The sequence below is a fragment of the Stereum hirsutum genome, assembly GCF_000264905.1.
Source record: "Stereum hirsutum FP-91666 SS1 unplaced genomic scaffold STEHIscaffold_6, whole genome shotgun sequence".
Lineage (NCBI taxonomy): Eukaryota > Fungi > Basidiomycota > Agaricomycetes > Russulales > Stereaceae > Stereum > Stereum hirsutum.
The window spans coordinates 1,714,710-1,728,284 of record NW_006763136.1 but is presented as its reverse complement, the minus strand read 5'-3'; the positions used below and the strand labels follow the sequence as shown (position 1 = coordinate 1,728,284).

Sequence of the window (13,575 nt, the reverse complement as noted above, 5' to 3'; positions counted from 1 at the left end):
ACAATTTCAATCTCTTTTACTGTACAACAATGGGCTACCCCGATACGTTTGAGGGTTTCATGATCAAGGACCACAAGAAGTGGTCCGACTTCCAGAAGGATACAGTACGTACTTCCTTTCTGTTTCCCATCCCGCCATAGCTGCGTACCTCAGACAAGCTACTTATACACTCTTGTTCTTAGTTCAAGCCGAAACCATTCGAAGACTACGATGTGGACATTGTCATCGAGTGCTGTGGCGTCTGCGGCAGTACGTCCTCTCTTGGCCCCTATTCTCCGGCACTCTCCGTTGCAGTTCTAAGGTTTCCTTTTTTGTTACAGGCGACGTCCACACCATCACCGGCGGATGGGGTGACGCAAGCCTCCCTCTCTGCGTTGGCCACGAAATAATCGGGAAGGTCATCAAGGTCGGATCCAAAGTCACGCTCGCCAAGGTCGGTCAGCGCGTCGGCGTCGGAGCTATGATTTCGGCGTGTATGAAGTGCAAGAACTGCACTCACGACAACGAAAATTATTGCCCAAAGGGAATCGGTAGGTGTTTTTGTTCACTCGTCTCGGTCCTTAATCATCTTGCTGATGATTTGCCTTTTATCGTCCAGAAACGTACAACGCACCCTACCCAGACGGGACGATTGCTCAAGGCGGTTACGCATCCCATATTCGCGCCCACGAATACTTCACCTTCCCCATTCCTGACAGTATCCCCTCGGCTGTCGCCGCGCCCATGATGTGTGCTGGTCTCACGACCTTCAGTCCTCTCAAGCGTGCTAACGTCGGTCCAGGCATGCACGTCGCTGTCATTGGAATGTGAGTCTCATAACTGTACCATTGGGCTCTCTGGCAACTCTGACGGTTGACTGACTCTTCATTACACTCGCATACAGTGGAGGACTTGGCCATTTTGGTGTTATGTGGGCAAAAGCCCTCGGTGCCAAAGTCACCGTCCTCTCCCATTCTCCTTCCAAGAAAGACGACGCGCTCGCCCTCGGAGCTGAACACTTCGTTCTCACTACCTCAGAGGACTGGGCTGAACCTCTCGCTTTCACCTTCGACTTCATACTCAACACGGCCGATATGACCCACACCTTCGACATGGAGAAGTACATGTCCACGCTCGTCGTGAACGGGACGTTCCATAATTGTGGAATGCCGGACGCGCCGATCCCGCCGATCAATGTGCAGGCGATTTTTGCGGGTAATGGGGGTAAGATCGCGGGGAGTAAGATTGGGTGTAGGAAGGAGATATTGGAGATGTTGAAGTTGGCGAGTGAAGAGGATAAGAAATTGTGGACGTGGGTGGAGGAGGTGCAGCTCGGAGAGGAGGGGTGTAAAAAGGCGGTTGAGGGAGTGAAGGAGAACAACGTTCGGTACAGGTACACACTTGTCGGGTTCGACAAGGCGTTCCCGGATAGGAAGACCAGTGCGTGAGGCGCTGGAGCTTGCCATGTGAGAACTAATATTGAGCGTCGCATGTTTGTTGCACCATTGGCCCTTGCATCGTTATTTCTAAATGTATTGTTCGAACTCGTTCGTGAGAAGTAGATAGAACTCTGGGGGGTGACAAATAAATATTCTTGAACTATTCTTGTACAACTAGATACCACAGCTGGTCTCGACATTATGCAGCAACCTTCACGATGACCTTCTCTCCGCTGATCTTGTTATTCCTCAACAAATCCAACCCGACCTCGACCCTGCCTTGCAAAGTCTCATGCACAGACTCGTCGAGCAGGCGAAGGCGGTTGGGCTGGATGACGCCGGATTCGAGGAGCGAAGGGAGGATCCTGGGCATGAGGTTGAGTCGCATGAAGTCATTCTACCAGCCACATAGATCCGAGAAAGAGTTAGCTTGAATCTCATACCACACAGAGCGAAGGAAAAGAAAAACGAACCTCATGATAATAAAAGGTCCTGACGCCCACCGCCTTCGCTCCACCCTCCGGTCCCAATGCCCCAACCTTCAAGTCCTCCGGCAACTCCATATAAAACCTCTCCTGCAGTTCACCCTTCGAATCAGGCGTCACTTTGTCGCCCTTCTTGATGGGAAGCAGTAGCGCCACGGCACCACCGGGGGCCAAGACTTCATTGATAGCAGAAATGGTGGAAGAGGCGGAGACGGAGTCGATGGCATAGTGGATTTTTCCGGGGGCGATGCGGAGGATGTCGGTGGTGAGGGTGGGGGAGGTGTAGGAGAAGGTATGGGTCGCGCCGAGCGATTTGAGGTAGGAATGGTGACGCTCGGAGGAGGTCGTACTGTGGGAGGATAATGTGTGAGTTGATTATGCTTCAAGAATGGGAGAAGAGATGGGAAAGAAGGGCGGAAACTGACATGATGTTTTTATATCCTGCGGCATGGAGAATTTGGACGGCCTGCAATTCATCGCAAAACCAGAAGTCAGCCTCAGAAACAAGCCCAAAAGAAATATATATCGCTACTTACATATTGTCCACTCGTCGTCCCAGCGCCATAAACCAAGATGGGAGTGTCAGCCTGCTCAGGTTTCTCCTCCACCTTGTCCGCCAACCCCAAAGTCTTCGGAATCGGAAGTCCCAGCTGGTCGAACAAAGTGTAGTACGCCGTGACGAAATTATCGGGGATGGTCGCAGCTGCCTCGAGAGGGAGCGAGGCGGGTATTTTGGCGACAAAGGTGTATGGGAGGATGGTGTACTCTTGCAAAGCCTTGCGGGTGGAGGGGCCGTAGGTGAAGGCCGTGACCTGAAGGGCATCGGAGGTAAGCAGGTAGTTCAAGTCAGTCAGCGATGCGACTTACCCTGTCTCCAACCTTCAATCCCTTCACACCCTCGCCCACAGCCGCCACGGTCCCCGACGCATTAAACCCAAGCGTAACAGGATACTGCTGGATCAAGAACGCGCTATCGAGGAAATAGGTGTCCAACGCAACGAGAGAGGCGTAGGATACTTTGATGACCACGCCTTCAGCGCCTGGGACGAGAGTGGGGACTTGGATGGTGGAGAGGACGGCTTTGGCAGTGGTGGCGATGGCGGCGTGCGTTGTGGGGAGAGAAGTAGGAGTAGACATGATGAGATGACGGAGAGTTGAGGAGAAGTGAGATGTGTTTGTTGCGTGTTGGATGTGCTTGCTGGGCTGGGGATGAGAAGAGTGGACATTGCGTCACGAGCTTTTATATGGAGAGGACGCGATCACAAGGACACGATGCCCCACATTCTGTAAGTTCAACTTGCAAGATACACCGACGAATAGGTGGCTGCCCGGCTACATCCGTAAGTCTCTTTCGAGGTTGAAGGTCTGAGATGTATAAGCCACGAGCAACATATCCCTGTTGGGTGGGTCGGTGTATCAGTAAGCCTTCAGGGACCATTGCAGGCAATATGGACGCAAGTGTCCATTATTGTCGCAGTATGAAGCAGTCTGCAGAGTGGTAGAGCCGTGTGTGTGTTGGCCATCGCATTCGTGAGGATTTGTGAGGGAAAAGCGCATCACAAACCTGCCTCGGGCTGATTATTAATGCGGCTCAGAAATCACGAATATTAATGAGGCGAGATGTGGAATTTCAAATCGCAGACAGGGGGTTCATAAGTTGACGCTGCTGATGGCGAATGATCATGTTGTCGAGTTCTGCTCTTTTTGCGTTTTCAATCTGTGCGTTTGGGTGGACGGTCTCGAGTGCTCGACTCATGCCTCAAGATGCCCAATATTGAAATAATCAGCTAGCCAGGGATGACTTCAAGACAATGATATCAAGAAAAGCAAGCTCACGAAGTCAGGTATAATAGTACATCTCATACAACATATCTTCTCAAGATCAAAAGCACTTCTCCCATTCTACACCTCCGAGTCTCCGCAACGACACAGCTCCTTCACCCCTCGCCACTCAACCCTCCTCACCCAAATCCCGGAAAACTCCCACCGTTGCTCCCCATCCTCCCCGCCGCCATCGCCAACATCATCTGCTGCAACTGCTGCCCCATATTATCCCCCGCATCGATCATATCCGCCCTCGCCTGCCCATAGTGACTCCTAATATACGCCTTCTTCCCCAGCGTCACATAATCCGCATACCAGTCCTCCACCTCCTCCTGGTCGATCATGCCCCTCACCTCGCACAGCTCGCCCTTATTCGCCGCGCGGGGTAGCAGGTCCTTGTATGGACCGGGGAAGGAAGGGTCGTAGGGGACAGCGGGGATGATGATGTGGGAGAGGAGGGAGAGGGCTTCGAAGTCTTTGGTGATTGAGGGGCCGCCGAGACGGTATTGAGATTCGAAGATGGCGAAGTCGCCGGGGCGGAGGAGGACGGCGGAGAAGGTCTGGTCTAGGATGGCAGCGGAGGGATTTTTGCCTTGTTTTTCCTGTGCGTGTTGGGATAATGTGAGTGAGATGAGGATGGTGGAGAGGGTGTGGTTGTAAATGGGCAGACGAACATCTTTTCCGTTGAAGGAAGTTAGCTTGATGAAGGCGGGGGTGACGGCGGGAACTTCGCCCCTGATGTATTGATACATCATTAGTATGACTACGTACTGCACGTCATACGATAGAGGAGACAAACCCCTCGGGATGAGGTATCATCTGAATGATATCTGTCGACTTTTTACCCTCCATCGCTTTGGACTTCCCTTGTTTAGTTGTGACAGCGAGGAAAGCCTTTCCGACGACGATGACGGGCTCTGCTTTTCTTCGATTCTGGACGAGGATAGATAGATCAAGATACGAGCCTGAGCTGGGCGCTCCGGGAAGATTCGCGAGGAGTTCTGCCGCCGACATCTTCTTTCGTTCGGTGAGACGATCACCTGGAGAGGGTGAAAGACTTCAAAAGGGAAAAACCGTGAGATTATATGACTTCGCGATACGTGGCGGATGGGAGGAAGTACCTGCAGTCTATGGATCCTGCGACGGATACCCAGCAACCTACCCCGTCGTTGTGACCTTGAGCAAAGGTAGGACGCTCGGGGTACTTCGTATCAGGGAGGACCGTCTTTGTGTTCCATGAGCGACAGAGTGGCGGTTCTCTGAAAGACGTGCAGTCTTTTTTGTGCTGGTACTTATAATGCGCGACCTGGCATTCTCTGTCGCAATAGCGAGCTTCCCTGTATATTATCAGTACCAAAGGGTGGTTGAGAACCTTTGAACTAATATTGATGACAGAGACGTACTGACCGACATTGTGTGCATGCTTTCAGAGGTTTTTTTTCGTCGTCCTCCTTGCCACAGTAACTGCAGCGAAGTTTGGCCTCTCGATGGAGCTCTTTCTTTTGGTCGAGTCCTAAAGCACGAGAGGTCTCAGAGCTCGAGCTACTGACTCTTGCACGACATTGGGTTCAGAGTGATGCAAACCTGCACGAATGCCTGCCAGGCCAAAGTCAGCAGAGGACATCAAGCGGTCAACATCTAAGGGTAACGTTGAGTTCATGGTGAGATGGAGAAAAGACGGGGAATAGATGGAGAAAAGCACGGACTGTGGCGTTGATGCCACTGCTCAGTATTCGGTTCCCAGCAGTGCGGCCCGATCCGGGCCGCTCGCCACAGTGGCGTGAGGCCGGATCTCGATTCTGTACGATCGCACGTGAAATTTGAAATTATCCCCGCTCGCGTTCATTTGAGCTGCCAATAGCCGTCTCGCCATTTCCGCTGCTTTTCCTCTTTTCTTGTCCTCCTCCACAATCATGTTACGCTCGGCGACGACGTCGAGAGCAGTCGTCAGACGCTCAGTGCGCTGTCTGCAGACCTCAGCACGACGGAGAAACGAGGGATTTGACTGGAACAGCGTTGAACGTGCTCAGGACGAGGTCGATGTTTGTATTGTTGGAGGTGGCCCGGCCGGGTTGAGTGCGGCCATTCGTCTGAAACAGCTTGAGCAGGAGAAGGGCAAGGACATTCGAGTTGTTGTTCTCGAAAAGGGAGCTGAAATTGGTGAGTTTCTGGTGGAGGTGGTGTATTTCAACGCATCCTTGAGCCATTTAGCATGGCGTTATGTTCTTGTCTTCAGCTCCTTCAACATGTCTCTACATATCGTAGCAGACTGCTATACATATAGAAAGTAACCCCCAGGTTCATTTGTCGACTCTTGTGCTTTCACTTGTGCATATTGACTTGGGCCACATGACCTATACCTTCTCCTCATTAACGAACATAAACTGACTATCATCCCCTTACCAGGCTTACACATCCTCTCCGGCGCCGTTATTGAACCCCGCGCACTCAATGAACTCCTCCCGGACTGGCAATCCCACCACTCCCACCCGCTCACGCAACCCGCCACATCCAGCCGAATGCTGTGGCTGACCTCCTCATCCTCCTTCCCCATCCCCCACCCACCACAGATGTCTAACAAAGGGAACTACATCATCTCCCTCTCACAATTCTCTACATGGCTGGGCTCAATAGCGGAAGATCTCGGCGTTGAGATCTACCCCGGCTTCGCCGGCGCCTCGCTCGTCTACTCCTCGGACGGGAAGGGCGTCCTCGGCGTGCGCACGAATGACGTCGGAATCGATAAGAAGGGAAACCCTACGGACCGGTTCGAGCCTGGGATGGAGTTCAGAGCGAAGGTGACACTGTTGGCGGAGGGTGCGAGGGGTTCGTTGTCTAAACAGGCGATCAGGAAGTTTGGATTGGCGGACAAGTCGGATCCGCAGACGTATGGAATCGGGGTGAAGGAGGTCTGGAGGGTGGACGAGAGTCAGTATAGACCTGGAGAGGTTATTCATACGCTGGGGTGGCCGTTGGATATGAAGACGTATGGAGGAGGCTGGGTGTATCATATGGACAAGGGCTTGGTCAGTTTGGGCTTGGTTATTGGGCTGGATTATCCGAACCCGTATTTGAGCCCATTCAAGGAACTCCAGGTTCGTTGTACTCTGCTTTTCTGTCTTGCGAAGATGTACCTAATACCCATTTACGGGTGTTACAGCGAATGAAACACCACCCCTACTTCGCCAAACTCCTCTCAGGCAACTCAGAACGCGTAGCCTACGGTGCTCGAACACTGAATGAAGGCGGCCTCCAATCCGTCCCCAAGCTCCATTTCCCAGGTGGCGCCCTCATAGGCTGTTCCGCCGGTTTCGTCAATATCACCAAAATCAAAGGGACGCACAACGCCATGAAGACGGGTATGCTCGCCGCCGAGGCTGCCTACGACGCCGTCACTTCCTCACCCTCTCTCGCGTCCGAATCCGAATCCGAGCCTGCAGAGTCTGAGCCCGAGCCAAAACCGACCGACATGTCCGCCTACGAATCCTCCTTCGCCTCCTCATGGGTACATTCCGACCTCTACGAAGTCCGCAATATCCGTCCCTCGTTCACGACCTCCCTCGGCGTCTTCGGCGGCGTCGTCTACTCCGGAATCGACTCTCTCCTCCTCAAAGGCCGTACACCCTGGACATTCCGCAACACCTCACGAAAGACGGACGCACAGCACACGAAACGCGCACGCGAATGTAAACCCATCGAGTATCCGGCGCCTCAGGCTCCACTTTCGACTGATTTGTTGACCGCTTTGGCGTTGACGAATACGAACCATGCGGAGGATCAGCCTGCGCATCTTAGAGTGCGGACGGAGGATAGTTTGGATCAGGCGGGGGTGGGGATGGGAGCGACGGATGCGGAGAAGGTGAGGGTGGAGACGCAGGAGAGGAGGGGAGAGCATGTGAAGGTGAATACGGAGGAGTATGCGGGGTTGTTGGGCAGGGCTTGTCCGGCTCAGGTTTATGAGTATGTGGAGGATGAGGCGGGGACGGCGGGGAAGGAGGGATGGGGAGGGAAGAAGTTGGTTATCAATGCACAGGTCCGTTATCCGTTCTTGGTTCAAGTTGTTGGGATTTTATATCTGATGCAGGCGTGGATGGATGTGAAACAGAACTGTATACATTGCAAGCTCTGCGATATCAAGGTCCCAACGGCAGACATCCAATGGACCGTCCCAGAAGGTGGCGGGGGCCCGAAATACAGTACGTTATTTGCTCCCCCCTCTCGGTCTCAACTTTCCTTTGTACGTGACTTCACGCTGACATGCACGTCTACTCTCACGCAGCTGTAACATGATCCGCCGCGAACATTGCTCGACAACTAACTCTACATATCTTTATACTCTTTTCGTCTCCTCACGAACGTTTCGTATCACACAATATCGCATGCCGTTCAACCGCACACCTACTGACTCAACAGCCCATTTGTATCATCCACTGCTCAGCTTCATTCGTAACGTCTCCTTTGCTCTTTTTTTCTCGGGTCGTCGCTGCTGCATCAGTATACGTGCCAAAGTCCAATACACCGTGGTCCGAGGTGATCACGCTCAACTGAACAACAACAACCCTTTTCAGGCCGACCGAGTTAAGCGCTGAACGCCGAGGCTCTGGCGTGGACCTTGTTAGGAATAAACGAAGATGAAGCGAGATAAATTAGACCAAAAGAACAAAAGAACAAACAAACAAATAGAGATCAAAGAGCGAGCCGACAACAAATGGTGCTGAAGGTGGTAGGTACGGTACAAATGATAGCAGAGGACATGAGAACGAAACGAAGGGCACGATATAGTTTGTGAATAGAAACCCAATGTGGGTGCAGAAAAAGTCCGTAGCCTGAAGAGACTTTTGAAGATGAACATTGCCACCCTCCTGAGCCTCCTTGGGAGTAGAGTATGGTATGGACAGATTCAACTTGTGCGCCGCCCTTGTCGTTGTTCTCCTGGCGAATAAATAAACTTCAGTTTTGGATACCTTTCATCTTCGCCTCAGCTCTCGAGCGAGTCTCCAGCTTATGATGAACGCGGCCGCAGCTGCAAGGCCCCCAATCCTGTGACACACAGGAAACAGTCAATTATAGGGCAAGGCGGAACGCAACAAAGTAAAAAAGTGAAAACTTACCGAAAGATGATCGCAACGGCATTAGGTCCCTCTGTCGTGGCCTCCTCCCCACCGACATCCTCAAGCCCGTCGTCTTGCCGCCACACAAACCGTGTGGCAACGTCGGTGGCATCGGCGGTGGTATTCGAGCTTGGTGGAGGTATGTGGGCGTGTAGAACTGATTTAGAGGGGTCGAGGAGGGCGAATATGAGTGAAGATAGCCCTGTGATGAGGAACTGTGGGATGACGATGAAGATGTTGTGGATGCCCTGGAAAAAAGATAAAAGGTGTGAGTAAGCCAGTACCTAGAGACCAGTAACGTGAAGACGCACCAGGATGATTCCAGCTTTGCCACTTAATGCGGAGGGGGTCTCTACACCTCTCTCCTCTCCATCCAAAGCGACCCTGTTTCGTGGAGGATGGGAATGCACGTCCTCCACACCGCCAACATCCACGAAACTTTGCCGTGCAGCGGAGTTCCCCATCAAACCTTCCCGACTCGTATCTTCCTCATCTCCAAGCCCTTCATGATAATCGCCCTCCCGCTGCTCCGCCCCTTCCGCGTCCACTTCACTCCAATCATCGTGCTCATGATCCTCCCCATGCCCATTATGGCCGTTCACGCCGCCTCCATTAGCAGCCCGAGACTTCTTCACGCTGCCCAACCGAATCGCACCAGCCTCGAACACCATATCAGACTGTTCGCTCTCCACGTCCGAGCGGTCATCGTCATCATGGCCTATGAGGAATTGATCTCGCTCGCTGGGTTCTCGGTCGCGCCTGTTGTCTTCGTCTAATGGGAGATGTGTTCGAGAGTCCGTTAAGAGGATGGATCGAATGTCACCGGTATCGGGGTCATCTTCGGAGGGAGTAGTCAGGATGGCTTCGGCGAGCTGAGATGGATGATTGAATTCCGTACTGTGTTAGATTTATACTGCAAGTAGATGATGGGTGAGATACGTACGAGGGAAAATGGTGCCCACTGTGTGATAGCCCATGAAAATCCAGTAAGCGTTATGAGTACGGTGGCACCCGTCACATTCGACGTGAAACTAAACGTCAGAAGAATGGAAAGCAGCATAAGACTCATGAAGAGACGAGTAAGCGAACAGCTAAAGACTCACAAGGTTCCAACCATACAGATCGCAAAAAGTGCATGCGAGGCCGCCCAAAGCGTCGCAAGGTGCAACTTCCTCTGCCACCACCGCTTTCCCTCGATCCCCCCTCCAAGCGCCAAACCGCCCATACTACTTCTTCGTCGCGAGCGAGGCTTGACTTCTGCAATGATCATTGGTGCAAGGAAGTTGGTGGCGAGTGCAACGAGGGCAGAGTAGAATTGGGCGCGAGCACCGAGCCGAGTGGCTTCGGAATCGATCTCTTCCTGTGACATTGTTGTGTTGGCGGAGACGGAACGACGATAGAGGTCGCCTACGTAGAGGGTTGTGTCGAATAGGATCGGGAACCAACCAAGCCAGGCACTATGTGGATCGCACCACAGTTATGAGGATGTTTGTAACAAGGTCGCCGAGCGAACTTACAAGAACTGGATCATACACTGAGAAAAGGTCAGTATTGTTCGAGGGACGTGATAACTACAGCAGTAAAGCATACGATTTGACGAATGACGTGGGGCAAGGTGCGTGCACAATCCCAAAGCTCTTTGAGCTCTTGCTTGAGCGACTTCTTGGCCTGACTAGAGAGTCACACCATTAGTTCTCTACAAGCGGCGAAGACCGAAAAGAATAAATGTTATAAGTAGTAGTACGCACCTCGATGCCAAAAGCACGCGTTCCTTGACCAGGTACGCAGTAACTGCGTGCGTTCCTACCAATACTATAGACGAGAACGCCGAAAGGATTTGTAACTCCGTGTTACCAAGGAATGGTAATACCCTGGTCATGTCCACGTTTCCGCTGCAGACATATGTCGGTATAGTTTCGGGCACAAAAACAGTGCGCAGAGCTTACATGAAAAATCCTGTGACGCTTCCAATCCCGAGCATTCGCGCGGCCCATGCATTACCACTTGGCTGGTCCGGAGGTGGAAGCGTGTCGACAAGTAAAGCACGATCGACCGCTTGTACTGCAGAAGTGATGAGAGACATGGTATAGTTGAAGGATGCTAAAGAGCCCTTACCGGCATTGATACCGAAGTCAATGCAGAATATAGCCCAGACAGCCAGAAAGATGGTCAAGGAATTATTCTGCCTTCGCACGCAAACATGAGTGTATGAAAGTGGGGATGCATAATGCATGCAAGCGCACAGCGGAGGAGCCAGTGGTGGTGACGATGCTTGCGAATTGACGGGTGAAGCCAAGGAGAAGGATAGCCGAAGCGCAGACGGCCACACCGGCAAGAATATACGGTCTCCTTCGGCCAAACCGTGACTTGGAATTATCAGCAACAGTACCTGCGATGGATGAGTGTTATTAAAGACAAAGTATGGGGGGTTACTCACCAATAAATGGCTGCACGACGAGACCTGAAATCGGGCCCGCTAGAAACACAATCGCCGTAACGGACTTGGACATTCCGAGAGATATTAGGTATGGCATGGCTAGGTTTTCCGCTCAGAGCTTGTACGCTGAGAAGAGCCCTAATAACGCACCATATGACATCTCAACAGACCACATCAATTGAACACCCACGAGACCGACCGTCAGCGAAGGTAGCTGTGCCCACCGTGGTCCAAGAATTTTGGCGACGCCTGCCCATTGTGAGCCAGAATCAGGCTGTTCTGATATCGGCAGGGCAGCAAAGCCAGTCATGACTACTAAGAAAGACCGTGTAGACCGTTCTCGGTCGAAGTAGAGGTAAAGAAATATCAGACAAGGCTGGCAGAAGCCAGAGAGATGATGATGGCACTGAACATTGACAGGGGAATTCCGGCAACGCAACATGCCACGAGGCATTTCAAATTCCTGACTTCGCCAACAGAATCACGCTGTGCACAAACACAAAAGGAATATTTGGCAACGGGCCGAAATGGGTGCCAGTTGCCACTGTGGTGCAAAATTGCACTAGAGCCCACGAGCGTTGCCTACACAAAGGTAAGTGGTATCCAACGCGCCACTGAATAAACATGCTCGAGCCTCGAGATTCCTTGTTCTTATCACGGAATTAAGGGCTTTGACCGTGGCATTACGAAGCTGGATACGCATGTGTCGTTCTTTGTGTCCACGATAGCCATTTTCAAATTGTAGTGGGTATATATAAGGCCTGCGCTGTTCAAACAACATTCCTTCCCGAACCACATCCTCCTCATCTGACGCTCTCTTGCTTTTCGTTGGGACCACGCTAATCAAACTACCTATCATGAATCTTTCCGCGCAACACAATACCACACTATCCACCGTGAAGCATGGCGCGCCACACAAAACCAGACCATTAAGGATTATCGTTGCTACGGGGCCGCAGTGGACGGACGAGTGCGTGTCGAATTGATTTCTCCTCATACTCTCCTCATCAGTTTATGTCCTTCGTTCACTGCAGTGAGATAGGCAGTCGCCTCGCATCCCAACTTGACCAACACACCTACGCCACTCTGTGCGAAGCTATCTCTCATGAAGACATGCCATACGACAGAGACTGGAATAATCTTTCCCGCAGCATCGGCCTTCCAGCTGGGTTTCCACTTCTTGCATCAGACATTGAGCTTCAGGACAACCCCTTGGACTGTCTCCGCTCTCTTCTCCGCTCCCTTTCTGGCCGACAACTTGCGACTACCAGCTCTTCGCACACCACACGCGTGAAGTATTACAAGTTCCTGTTGCTTCGCGCTATGCAAGCGGTGGAGTCAGCCTTAGACTTGCAAGGCAAGTACATACATCAGACTAGCCAGACTTTTCCAAACACCACTGGCTTAACAACAATCTATCGCACGTCAGGCTCTGCCGACCAGTGCGCGAGTACGGGAGGGGAGATCCATCACACAGCGCCTCTTGGGCGCCGCCAACGCGAAGCGGAAACTCTACTCAAGACGGCCCACGAAGTCCTACAACGCTTAAATCGCCTTCTTAAACTTCGGCATCTCGTAGGCGACGTGCTGAACGATCTGTGACTGTTTTCTGAGGGTTTATTTTCCACGTATCTGTCTATCGTTGTTTTGAATTGCTGTCGACTACATACATACCCCTTAGTATCTGCGCCATGTATTATGCCCATCACCCTCTCATACTCCTGTCCATTCACAGCCTGACACTATGACGAGCTCTTCCACGGGGCTGTTCAACGGGGGTATTTATTTCATCTAATCTAATCTCATCTTGCTGACACCTCTTCCATCTTATCAAATCATGTATACGCCTCGAGGGCTTTGTTTTCCTGTTTTCTTCCTTACGCTCCCATTGTTTTGTAAATATTTTGCTTTGCTAGATCAACTTCACTGCTGTGTCTAATTAGTGCTCTCTCGGTTTCACGGTTTCTCGTGTAACTATCCCAGAATTATCCTAAATGAGTACTAGTATGTACTCGACGGTCGGTCCGCTCAAGATCATACCTGCAATATCCGTCAGGCTGCGCGTTTCGGTATATCGGTCCGTGGAGAGATATTGGAGAGATTCACAAAAGTTGACAGATACCCCAATCATCATTCAGATCTCAGAGGTCGTTCACCTACGTTCCTGCTGCTCTTGGTACTTTTATTTCAGATTTATAGGTCTCGTTGGCGAGCATTGAATAATGATGCGGTGGTCCGAGTCAAGACGCCGAAAGTCCGGACGACCCCACGGGGCCAATCAAGGCCCAACGACCGGAATA

The 13,575-nt window shown here is 51.9% G+C and overlaps 7 protein-coding genes across 7 annotated transcripts; 3 read left to right on the top strand and 4 right to left on the bottom strand.

The window, feature by feature from the left end:
* Positions 1-29: 29 nt before the first annotated feature.
* Positions 30-1,427, top strand: STEHIDRAFT_156484 (NADPH-dependent medium chain alcohol dehydrogenase; the record flags this gene model as incomplete). The annotated part of the gene is made up of 5 exons (XM_007303690.1): positions 30-104; positions 183-249; positions 321-530; positions 599-806; positions 884-1,427. The coding sequence occupies 5 exons, from the start codon at positions 30-32 to the stop codon at positions 1,425-1,427; spliced, it is 1,104 nt and encodes a 367-aa protein (XP_007303752.1).
* Positions 1,428-1,556: 129 nt separating this feature from the next.
* STEHIDRAFT_96671 (GroES-like protein) lies at positions 1,557-3,040 on the bottom strand (the record flags this gene model as incomplete). The annotated part of the gene is made up of 5 exons (XM_007303689.1): positions 1,557-1,815; positions 1,892-2,252; positions 2,329-2,369; positions 2,440-2,715; positions 2,771-3,040. The coding sequence occupies 5 exons, from the start codon at positions 3,038-3,040 to the stop codon at positions 1,618-1,620; spliced, it is 1,146 nt and encodes a 381-aa protein (XP_007303751.1). The 3' UTR covers positions 1,557-1,617.
* Positions 3,036-3,391, bottom strand: STEHIDRAFT_146874 (uncharacterized protein). Its single transcript, XM_007303688.1, has one exon. The coding sequence runs from the start codon at positions 3,339-3,341 to the stop codon at positions 3,144-3,146; it is 198 nt and encodes a 65-aa protein (XP_007303750.1). The 5' UTR covers positions 3,342-3,391; the 3' UTR covers positions 3,036-3,143.
* A 281-nt stretch (positions 3,392-3,672) lies between these two features.
* On the bottom strand, positions 3,673-5,397 carry STEHIDRAFT_168243 (uncharacterized protein). Its single transcript, XM_007303687.1, has 6 exons — positions 5,312-5,397; positions 5,135-5,240; positions 4,849-5,064; positions 4,527-4,784; positions 4,402-4,462; positions 3,673-4,329 (listed from the first exon to the last, which is right to left on the bottom strand). The coding sequence occupies exons 1-6, from the start codon at positions 5,385-5,387 to the stop codon at positions 3,865-3,867; spliced, it is 1,182 nt and encodes a 393-aa protein (XP_007303749.1). The 5' UTR covers positions 5,388-5,397; the 3' UTR covers positions 3,673-3,864.
* A 243-nt stretch (positions 5,398-5,640) lies between these two features.
* Positions 5,641-8,017, top strand: STEHIDRAFT_156481 (FAD/NAD-P-binding domain-containing protein; the record flags this gene model as incomplete). The annotated part of the gene is made up of 5 exons (XM_007303686.1): positions 5,641-5,887; positions 6,134-6,822; positions 6,888-7,760; positions 7,812-7,923; positions 8,007-8,017. The coding sequence occupies 5 exons, from the start codon at positions 5,641-5,643 to the stop codon at positions 8,015-8,017; spliced, it is 1,932 nt and encodes a 643-aa protein (XP_007303748.1).
* Positions 8,018-8,370: 353 nt separating this feature from the next.
* STEHIDRAFT_146871 (MFS general substrate transporter) lies at positions 8,371-11,640 on the bottom strand. The gene is made up of 13 exons (XM_007303685.1): positions 11,426-11,640; positions 11,276-11,374; positions 11,082-11,227; positions 10,954-11,020; positions 10,785-10,899; positions 10,587-10,730; positions 10,429-10,510; positions 10,356-10,372; positions 9,942-10,295; positions 9,782-9,869; positions 9,150-9,710; positions 8,839-9,086; positions 8,371-8,767 (listed from the first exon to the last, which is right to left on the bottom strand). Exons 1-13 carry the CDS (start codon positions 11,583-11,585, stop codon positions 8,695-8,697), a joined length of 2,154 nt encoding a protein of 717 aa, XP_007303747.1. The 5' UTR covers positions 11,586-11,640; the 3' UTR covers positions 8,371-8,694.
* A 424-nt stretch (positions 11,641-12,064) lies between these two features.
* On the top strand, positions 12,065-13,008 carry STEHIDRAFT_146870 (uncharacterized protein). Its single transcript, XM_007303684.1, has 3 exons — positions 12,065-12,245; positions 12,310-12,632; positions 12,705-13,008. Exons 1-3 carry the CDS (start codon positions 12,133-12,135, stop codon positions 12,875-12,877), a joined length of 609 nt encoding a protein of 202 aa, XP_007303746.1. The 5' UTR covers positions 12,065-12,132; the 3' UTR covers positions 12,878-13,008.
* The last annotated feature ends 567 nt before the right edge of the window (positions 13,009-13,575 follow it).